The 11,349-nt window shown below is 51.8% G+C and overlaps 1 protein-coding gene across 1 annotated transcript in view; it reads right to left on the bottom strand.

Annotated features, from left to right (window-relative positions):
* LOC120944465 (collagen alpha-1(I) chain-like) overlaps positions 1 to 11,349 on the bottom strand; it is a 72,368-nt gene that overhangs the window by 1,888 nt on the left and 59,131 nt on the right. Inside the window, exon 13 of the mRNA XM_040358522.1 lies at positions 11,133 to 11,252. Coding sequence (XP_040214456.1) covers positions 11,133 to 11,252 — 120 coding nt within the window. The remainder of the gene's footprint in view (positions 1 to 11,132; positions 11,253 to 11,349) is intronic.

The following is an 11,349-nucleotide window of genomic DNA, read 5'->3' as shown; positions in this document are numbered from 1 at the left end:
ACACCCGATGCAAAGGGGCACTTTTATGGGGACACCCGATGTAAAGGGGCACTTTTATGGGGACACCCGATGTAAAGGGGCACTTTTATGGGGACACCCGATGCAAAGGGGCACTTTTATGGGGACACCCGATGTAAAGGGGCACTTTTATGGGGACACCCGATGTAAAGGGGCACTTTTATGGGGACACCCGATGTAAAGGGGCACTTTTGTGGGGACACCCGATGTAAAGGGGCACTTTTATGGGGACACCCGATGTAAAGGGGCACTTTTATGGGGACACCCGATGCAAAGGGGCACTTTTATGGGGACACCCGATGCAAAGGGGCACTTTTATGGGGACACCCGATGTAAAGGGGCACTTTTATGGGGACACCCGATGTAAAGGGGCACTTTTATGGGGACACCCGATGTAAAGGAGCACTTTTATGGGGACACCCGATGTAAAGGGGGCACTTTTATGGGGACACCCGATGTAAAGGGGAACTTTTATGGGGACACCCGATGCAAAGGGGCACTTTTATGGGGACACCCGATGCAAAGGGGCACTTTTATGGGGACACCCGATGTAAAGGGGGCACTTTTATGGGGACACCCGATGTAAAGGGGGCACTTTTATGGGGACACCCGATGCAAAGGGGCACTTTTATGGGGACACCCGATGTAAAGGGGCACTTTTATGGGGACACCTGATGTAAAGGGGCACTTTTATGGGGACACCTGATGTAAAGGGGCACTTTTATGGGGACACCTGATGTAAAGGGGGCACTTTTATGGGGACACCCGATGTAAAGGGGGCATTTTTATGGGGACACCCGATGTAAAGGGGGCACTTTTATGGGGACACCCGATGTAAAGGGGCACTTTTATGGGGACACTCGATGTAAAGGGGCACTTTTATGGGGACACCCAATGTAAAGGAGCACTTTTATGGGGACACCTGATGTAAAGGGGCACTTTTATGGGGACACCCGATGCAAAGGGGCACTTTTATGGGGACACTCGATGTAAAGGGGCACTTTTATGGGGACACCCAATGTAAAGGAGCACTTTTATGGGGACACCTGATGTTAAGGGGCACTTTTATGGGGACACCCGATGCAAAGGGGCACTTTTATGGGGACACCTGATGTAAAGGGGCACTTTTATGGGGACACCCGATGTAAAGGGGCACTTTTATGGGGACACCCGATGTAAAGGGGCACTTTTATGGGGACATCCGATGCAAAGGGGCACTTTTATGGGGACACCCGATGCAAGGGGGCACTTTTATGGGGACACCCGATGTAAAGGGGTACTTTTATGGGGACACCCGATGTAAAGGGGCACTTTTATGGGGACATCCGATGCAAAGGGGCACTTTTATGGGGACACCCGATGCAAGGGGGCACTTTTATGGGGGCACACGATGTAAAGGGGCACTTTTATGGGGACACCCAATGCAAAGGGGCACTTTTATGGGGACACCCGATGCAAAGGGGCACTTTTATGGGGACACCCGATGTAAAGGGGGCACTTTTATGGGGACACCCGATGTAAAGGGGCACTTTTATGGGGACACCCGATGTAAAGGGGCACTTTTATGGGGACACCCGATGTAAAGGGGCACTTTTATGGGGACACCCGATGCAAGGGGGCACTTTTATGGGGGCACACGATGTAAAGGGGCACTTTTATGGGGACACCCAATGCAAAGGGGCACTTTTATGGGGACACCCGATGAAAAGGGGCACTTTTATGGGGACACCCGATGTAAAGGGGGCACTTTTATGGGGACACCCGATGTAAAGGGGCACTTTTATGGGGACACCCGATGTAAAGGGGCACTTTTATGGGGACACCCGATGCAAAGGGGCACTTTTATGGGGACACCCGATGTAAAGAGGCACTTTTATGGGGACACCCGATGTAAAGGGGCACTTTTATGGGGACACCCGATGTAAAGGGGCACTTTTATGGGGACACCGATGTAAAGGGGCACTTTTATGGGGACACCCGATGCAAAGGGGCACTTTTATGGGGACACCCGATGCAAAGGGGCACTTTTATGGGGACACCCGATGCAAAGGGGCACTTTTATGGGGACACCCGATGCAAGGGGCACTTTTATGGGGACACCCGATGTAAAGGGGGCACTTTTGTGGGGACACCCGATGTAAAGGGGCACTTTTATTGGGACACCCGATGCAAAGGGGAACTTTTATGGGGACACCCGATGCAAAGGGGCACTTTTATGGGGACACCCGATGCAAAGGGGCACTTTTATGGGGACACCCGATGCAAAGGGGCACTTTTATGGAGACACCCGATGCAAAGGGGCACTTTTATGGGGACACCCGATGTAAAGGGGCACTTTTATGGGGACACCCGATGTAAAGGGGCACTTTCATGGGGACACCCGATGTAAAGGGGCACTTTTATGGGGACACCCGATGTAAAGGGGCACTTTTATGGGGACACCCGATGTAAAGGGGCACTTTTATGGGGACACCCGATGTAAAGGGGCACTTTTATGGGGACACCTGATGTAAAGGGGCACTTTTATGGGGACACCCGATGTAAAGGGGCACTTTTATGGGGACACCCGATGTAAAGGGGGCACTTTTATGGGGACACCCGATGTAAAGGGGGCACTTTTATGGGGACACCCGATGCAAAGGGGCACTTTTATGGGGACACCCGATGTAAAGGGGCACTTTTATGGGGACACCTGATGTAAAGGGGCACTTTTATGGGGACACCCGATGTAAAGGGGGCACTTTTATGGGGACACCCGATGTAAAGGGGCACTTTTATGGGGACACCCGATGTAAAGGGGGCACTTTTATGGGGACACCCGATGCAAAGGGGCACTTTTATGGGGACACCTGATGTAAAGGGGCACTTTTATGGGGACACCTGATGTAAAGGGGCACTTTTATGGGGACACCCGATGTAAAGGGGGCACTTTTATGGGGACACCCGATGTAAAGGGGGCACTTTTATGGGGACACCCGATGTAAAGGGGGCACTTTTATGGGGACACCCGATGCAAAGGGGCACTTTTATGGGGACACCTGATGTAAAGGGGCACTTTTATGGGGACACCCGATGTAAAGGGGCACTTTTATGGGGACACCCGATGTAAAGGGGCACTTTTATGGGGGCACACGATGTAAAGGGGGCACTTTTATGGGGACACTCGATGTAAAGGGGGCACTTTTATGGGGACACCCGATGTAAAGGGGGCACTTTTATGGGGACACCCGATGTAAAGGGCACTTTTATGGGGACACCCGATGTAAAGGGGCACTTTTATGGGGACACCCGATGTAAAGGGGCACTTTTATGGGGACACCCGATGCAAAGGGGCACTTTTATGGGGACACCCGATGCAAAGGGGCACTTTTATGGGGACACCCGATGCAAAGGGGCACTTTTATGGGGACACTCGATGCAAAGGGGCACTTTTATGGGGACACTCGATGTAAAGGGGCACTTTTATGGGGACACCCAATGTAAAGGGGCACTTTTATGGGGACACCCGATGCAAAGGGGCACTTTTATGGGGACACCTCATGTAAAGGGGCACTTTTATGGGGACACCCGATGCAAAGGGGCACTTTTATGGGGACACCCGATGTAAAGGAGCACTTTTATGGGGACACCCGATGTAAAGGGGGCACTTTTATGGGGACACCCGATGCAAAGGGGCACTTTTATGGGGACACCTGATGTAAAGGGGCACTTTTATGGGGACACCTGATGTAAAGGGGCACTTTTATGGGGACACCCGATGCAAAGGGGCACTTTTATGGGGACACCTGATGTAAAGGGGAACTTTTATGGGGACACCTGATGTAAAGGGGCACTTTTATGGGGACACCCGATGCAAAGGGGCACTTTTATGGGGACACCCGATGCAAAGGGGCACTTTTATGGGGACACCTGATGTAAGGGGGCACTTTTATGGGGACACCCGATGTAAAGGGGGCACTTTTATGGGGACACCCGATGTAAAGGAGCACTTTTATGGGGAAACCCGATGTAAAGGGGGCACTTTTATGGGGACACCCGATGCAAAGGGGCACTTTTATGGGGACACCTGATGTAAAGGGGCACTTTTATGGGGACACCTGATGTAAAGGGGCACTTTTATGGGGACACCCGATGCAAAGGGGCACTTTTATGGGGACACCCGATGAAAAGGAGCACTTTTATGGGGACACCCGATGTAAAGGAGCACTTTTATAGGGACACCCGATGTAAAGGGGGCACTTTTATGGGGACACCCGATGTAAAGGGGAACTTTTATGGGGACACCCGATGCAAAGGGGCACTTTTATGGGGACACCCGATGCAAAGGGGCACTTTTATGGGGACACCCGATGCAAAGGGGCACTTTTATGGGGACATCCGATGCAAAGGGGCACTTTTATGGAGACACCCGATGCAAAGGGGCACTTTTATGGGGACACCCGATGTAAAGGGGGCACTTTTATGGGGACACCCGATGTAAAGGGGGCACTTTTATGGGGACACCCGATGCAAAGGGGCACTTTTATGGGGACACCCGATGTAAAGGGGCACTTTTATGGGGACACCTGATGTAAAGGGGCACTTTTATGGGGACACCTGATGTAAAGGGGCACTTTTATGGGGACACCTGATGTAAAGGGGGCACTTTTATGGGGACACCCGATGTAAAGGGGGCATTTTTATGGGGACACCCGATGTAAAGGGGGCACTTTTATGGAGACACCCGATGCAAAGGGGCACTTTTATGGAGACACCTGATGTAAAGGGGGCACTTTTATGGGGACACCTGATGTAAAGGGGCACTTTTATGGGGACACCCGATGCAAAGAGGCACTTTTATGGGGACACCCGATGCAAAGGGGCACTTTTATGGGGACACCCGATGTAAAGGGGGCACTTTTATGGGGACACCCGATGTAAAGGGGCACTTTTATGGGGACACCCGATGTAAAGGGGCACTTTTATGGGGACACCCGATGTAAAGGGGCACTTTTATGGGGACACCCGATGCAAAGGGGCACTTTTATGGGGACACCAGATGTACGGGGGAACTTTTATGGGGACACCCGATGTAAAGGGGGCACTTTTATGGGGACACTCGATGCAAAGGGGCACTTTTATGGGGACACCCGATGTAAAGGGGGCACTTTTATGGGGACACCCGATGCAAAGGGGCACTTTTATGGGGACACTCGATGCAAAGGGGCACTTTTATGGGGACACTAGATGTACGGGGGAACTTTTATGGGGACACCCGATGCAAAGGGGCACTTTTATGGGGACACCTGATGTAAAGGGGAACTTTTATGGGGACACCTGATGTAAAGGGGGCACTTTTATGGGGACACCTGATGTAAAGGGGGACTTTTATGGGGACACCCGATGCAAAGGGGCACTTTTATGGGGACACCCGATGTAGAGGGGGCACTTTTATGGGGACACTTTATGTAAAGGGGCACATTTATGGGGACACCCGATGTAAAGGGGCACTTTTTTTTGTGGACACCCGATGTAAAGGGGTACTTTTATGGGGACACCCAATGTAAAGGGGCACTTTTATGGGGACACCCAATGTAAAGGGGGCACTTTTATGGGGACACCCGATGCAAAGGGGCACTTTTATGGGGACACTCGATGTAAAGGGGCACTTTTATGGGGACACCCAATGTAAAGGAGCACTTTTATGGGGACACCTGATGTAAAGGGGCACTTTTATGGGGACACCCGATGCAAAGGGGCACTTTTATGGGGACACCTGATGTAAAGGGGCACTTTTATGGGGACACCCGATGGAAAGGGGCACTTTTATGGGGACACCCGATGTAAAGGGGCACTTTTATGGGGACATCCGATGCAAAGGGGCACTTTTATGGGGACACCCTATGCAAGGGGGCACTTTTATGGGGACACCCGATGTAAAGGGGCACTTTTATGGGGACATCCGATGCAAAGGGGCACTTTTATGGGGACACCCGATGCAAGGGGGCACTTTTATGGGGGCACACGATGTAAAGGGGCACTTTTATGGGGACACCCAATGCAAAGGGGCACTTTTATGGGGACACCCGATGCAAAGGGGCACTTTTATGGGGACACCCGATGTAAAGGGGGCACTTTTATGGGGACACCCGATGTAAAGGGGCACTTTTATGGGGACACCCGATGTAAAGGGGCACTTTTATGGGGACACCCGATGCAAAGGGGCACTTTTATGGGGACACCCGATGTAAAGAGGCACTTTTATGGGGACACCCGATGTAAAGGGGCACTTTTATGGGGACACCCGATGTAAAGGGGCACTTTTATGGGGACACCGATGTAAAGGGGCACTTTTATGGGGACACCCGATGTAAAGGGGCACTTTTATGGGGACACCCGATGCAAAGGGGCACTTTTATGGGGACACCCGATGCAAAGGGGCACTTTTATGGGGACACCCGATGCAAGGGGGCACTTTTATGGGGACACCCGATGTAAAGGGGGCACTTTTGTGGGGACACCCGATGTAAAGGGGCACTTTTATGGGGACACCCGATGCAAAGGGGCACTTTTATGGGGACACCCGATGCAAAGGGGCACTTTTATGGGGACACCCGATGCAAAGGGGCACTTTTATGGGGACACCCGATGCAAAGGGGCACTTTTATGGAGACACCCGATGCAAAGGGGCACTTTTATGGGGACACCCGATGCAAAGGGGCACTTTTATGGGGACACCCGATGTAAAGGGGGCACTTTTATGGGGACACCCGATGTAAAGGGGGCACTTTTATGGGGACACCCGATGCAAAGGGGCACTTTTATGGGGACACCCGATGTAAAGGGGCACTTTTATGGGGACACCCGATGTAAAGGGGCACTTTTATGGGGACACCTGATGTAAAGGGGCACTTTTATGGGGACACCTGATGTAAAGGGGGCACTTTTATGGGGACACCCGATGTAAAGGGGGCATTTTTATGGGGACACCCGATGTAAAGGGGGCACTTTTATGGGGACACCCGATGTAAAGGGGGCACTTTTATGGGGACACCCGATGTAAAGGGGCACTTTTATGGAGACACCTGATGTAAAGGGGGCACTTTTATGGGGACACCCGATGTAAAGGGGCACTTTTGTGGGGACACCTGATGTAAAGGGGCACTTTTATGGGGACACCCGATGTAAAGGGGGCACTTTTATGGGGACACCCGATGTAAAGGGGCACTTTTATGGGGACACCCGATGTAAAGGGGCACTTTTATGGGGACACCCGATGTAAAGGGGCACTTTTATGGGGACACCCGATGCAAAGGGGCACTTTTATGGGGACACCAGATGTACGGGGGAACTTTTATGGGGACACCCGATGTAAAGGGGCACTTTTATGGGGACACCCGATGCAAAGGGGCACTTTTATGGGGACACTCGATGCAAAGGGGCACTTTTATGGGGACACCAGATGTACGGGGGAACTTTTATGGGGACACCCGATGCAAAGGGGCACTTTTATGGGGACACCTGATGTAAAGGGGAACTTTTATGGGGACACCTGATGTAAAGGGGGCACTTTTATGGGGACACCTGATGTAAAGGGGGACTTTTATGGGGACACCCGATGCAAAGGGGCACTTTTATGGGGACACCCGATGTAGAGGGGGCACTTTTATGGGGACACTTTATGTAAAGGGGCACATTTATGGGGACACCCGATGTAAAGGGGCACTTTTTTTTGTGGACACCCGATGTAAAGGGGCACTTTTATGGGGACACCCGATGTAAAGGGGGCACTTTTATGGGGACACCCAATGTAAAGGGGCACTTTTATGGGGACACCCAATGTAAAGGGGGCACTTTTATGGGGACACCCGATGCAAAGGGGCACTTTTATGGGGACACTCGATGTAAAGGGGCACTTTTATGGGGACACCCAATGTAAAGGGGCACTTTTATGGGGACATCCGATGCAAGGGGCACTTTTATGGGGACACCCGATGCAAGGGGGCACTTTTATGGGGACACCCGATGTAAAGGGGCACTTTTATGGGGACATCCGATGCAAAGGGGCACTTTTATGGGGACACCCGATGCAAGGGGGCACTTTTATGGGGGCACACGATGTAAAGGGGCACTTTTATGGGGACACCTGATGTAAAGGGGCACTTTTATGGGGACACCCGATGCAAAGGGGCACTTTTATGGGGACACCTGATGTAAAGGGGCACTTTTATGGGAACACCCGATGTAAAGGGGCACTTTTATGGGGACATCCGATGCAAAGGGGCACTTTTATGGGGACATCCGATGCAAAGGGGCACTTTTATGGGGACACCCGATGCAAGGGGGCACTTTTATGGGGGCACACGATGTAAAGGGGCACTTTTATGGGGACACCCGATGTAAAGGGGCACTTTTATGGGGACATCCGATGCAAAGGGGCACTTTTATGGGGACACCCGATGCAAGGGGGCACTTTTATGGGGACACCCGATGTAAAGGGGCACTTTTATGGGGACATCCGATGCAAAGGGGCACTTTTATGGGGACACCCGATGTAAAGGGGCACTTTTATGGGGACACCCAATGCAAAGGGGCACTTTTATGGGGACACCCGATGCAAAGGGGCACTTTTATGGGGACACCCGATGTAAAGGGGGCACTTTTATGGGGACACCCGATGTAAAGGGGCACTTTTATGGGGACACCCGATGTAAAGGGGCACTTTTATGGGGACACCCGATGTAAAGAGGCACTTTTATGGGGACACCCGATGTAAAGGGGCACTTTTATGGGGACACCCGATGTAAAGGGGCACTTTTATGGGGACACCGATGTAAAGGGGCACTTTTATGGGGACACCCGATGTAAAGGGGCACTTTTATGGGGACACCCGATGCAAAGGGGCACTTTTATGGGGACACCCGATGCAAAGGGGCACTTTTATGGGGACACCCGATGCAAGGGGGCACTTTTATGGGGACACCCGATGTAAAGGGGGCACTTTTGTGGGGACACCCGATGTAAAGGGGCACTTTTATGGGGACACCGATGTAAAGGGGCACTTTTATGGGGACACCCGATGCAAAGGGGCACTTTTATGGGGACACCCGATGCAAAGGGGCACTTTTATGGGGACACCCGATGCAAAGGGGCACTTTTATGGAGACACCCGATGCAAAGGGGCACTTTTATGGGGACACCCGATGTAAAGGGGCACTTTTATGGGGACACCCGATGTAAAGGGGCACTTTTATGGGGACACCCGATGTAAAGGGGCACTTTTATGGGGACACCCGATGTAAAGGGGCACTTTTATGGGGACACCCGATGTAAAGGGGCACTTTTATGGGGACACCCGATGTAAAGGGGCACTTTTATGGGGACACCTGATGTAAAGGGGCACTTTTATGGGGACACCCGATGTAAAGGGGCACTTTTATGGGGACACCCGATGTAAAGGGGGCACTTTTATGGGGACACCCGATGTAAAGGGGGCACTTTTATGGGGACACCCGATGCAAAGGGGCACTTTTATGGGGACACCTGATGTAAAGGGGCACTTTTATGGGGACACCTGATGTAAAGGGGCACTTTTATGGGGACACCCGATGTAAAGGGGGCACTTTTATGGGGACACCCGATGTAAAGGGGGCACTTTTATGGGGACACCCGATGTAAAGGGGGCACTTTTATGGGGACACCCGATGCAAAGGGGCACTTTTATGGGGACACCTGATGTAAAGGGGCACTTTTATGGGGACACCTGATGTAAAGGGGCACTTTTATGGGGACACCCGATGTAAAGGGGGCACTTTTATGGGGACACCCGATGTAAAGGGGGCACTTTTATGGGGACACCCGATGTAAAGGGGGCACTTTTATGGGGACACCCGATGTAAAGGGCACTTTTATGTGGACACCCGATGTAAAGGGGCACTTTTATGGGGACACCCGATGTAAAGGGGCACTTTTATGGGGACACCCGATGCAAAGGGGCACTTTTATGGGGACACCCGATGCAAAGGGGCACTTTTATGGGGACACCCGATGCAAAGGGGCACTTTTATGGGGACACTCGATGCAAAGGGGCACTTTTATGGGGACACTCGATGTAAAGGGGCACTTTTATGGGGACACTCGATGTAAAGGGGCACTTTTATGGGGACACCCGATGTAAAGGGGCACTTTTATGGGGACACCCGATGCAAAGGGGCACTTTTATGGGGACACCTCATGTAAAGGGGCACTTTTATGGGGACACCCGATGCAAAGGGGCACTTTTATGGGGACACCCGATGTAAAGGAGCACTTTTATGGGGACACCCGATGTAAAGGGGGCACTTTTATGGGGACACCCGATGCAAAGGGGCACTTTTATGGGGACACCTGATGTAAAGGGGCACTTTTATGGGGACACCTGATGTAAAGGGGCACTTTTATGGGGACACCCGATGCAAAGGGGCACTTTTATGGGGACACCTGATGTAAAGGGGAACTTTTATGGGGACACCTGATGTAAAGGGGCACTTTTATGGGGACACCCGATGCAAAGGGGCACTTTTATGGGGACACCCGATGCAAAGGGGCACTTTTATGGGGACACCTGATGTAAGGGGGCACTTTTATGGGGACACCCGATGTAAAGGGGCACTTTTATGGGGACATCCGATGCAAAGGGGCACTTTTATGGGGACACCTGATGTAAAGGGGGATTTTTATGGGGACACCCGATGCAAAGGGGCACTTTTATGGGGACACCTGATGTAAAGGGGGACTTTTATGGGGACACCCGATGTAGAGGGGGCACTTTTATGGGGACACTTTATGTAAAGGGGCACTTTTATGGGGACACCCGATGTAAAGGGGCACTTTTTTTTGGGGACACCCGATGTAAAGGGGTACTTTTATGGGGACACCCAATGTAAAGGGGCACTTTTATGGGGACACCCAATGTAAAGGGGGCACTTTTATGGGGACACCCGATGCAAAGGGGCACTTTTATGGGGACACTCGATGTAAAGGGGTACTTTTATGGGGACACCCAATGTAAAGAGGGCACTTTTATGGGGACACCCGATGCAAAGGGGCACATTTATGGGGACACCCGATGCAAAGGGGCACATTTATGGGGACACCCGATGTAAAGGGGACGCTGATGGGGGATAAAGACAGTGTTGGGAATATATGATGTAAAGGGGTACCTGTGTCTCCTTTCTGGCCATCCTGTCCTCTGGCTCCGGGGGATCCGGGGAGACCTGTGTTGTTGGAGTGAAGCAGGTAAAGGTCACCCCACATCATTCATTGGGGGGAATCACTAAAACGGGAGAGCGCAAAATCTGCGGCAGCTCTGCA

This window comes from Rana temporaria, chromosome 6 (genome assembly GCF_905171775.1).
Source record: "Rana temporaria chromosome 6, aRanTem1.1, whole genome shotgun sequence".
Taxonomy (NCBI): Eukaryota; Metazoa; Chordata; class Amphibia; order Anura; family Ranidae; genus Rana; species Rana temporaria.
Note: the sequence above shows the minus strand (reverse complement) of the source record. Positions and strands in the feature narration are given on the sequence as shown.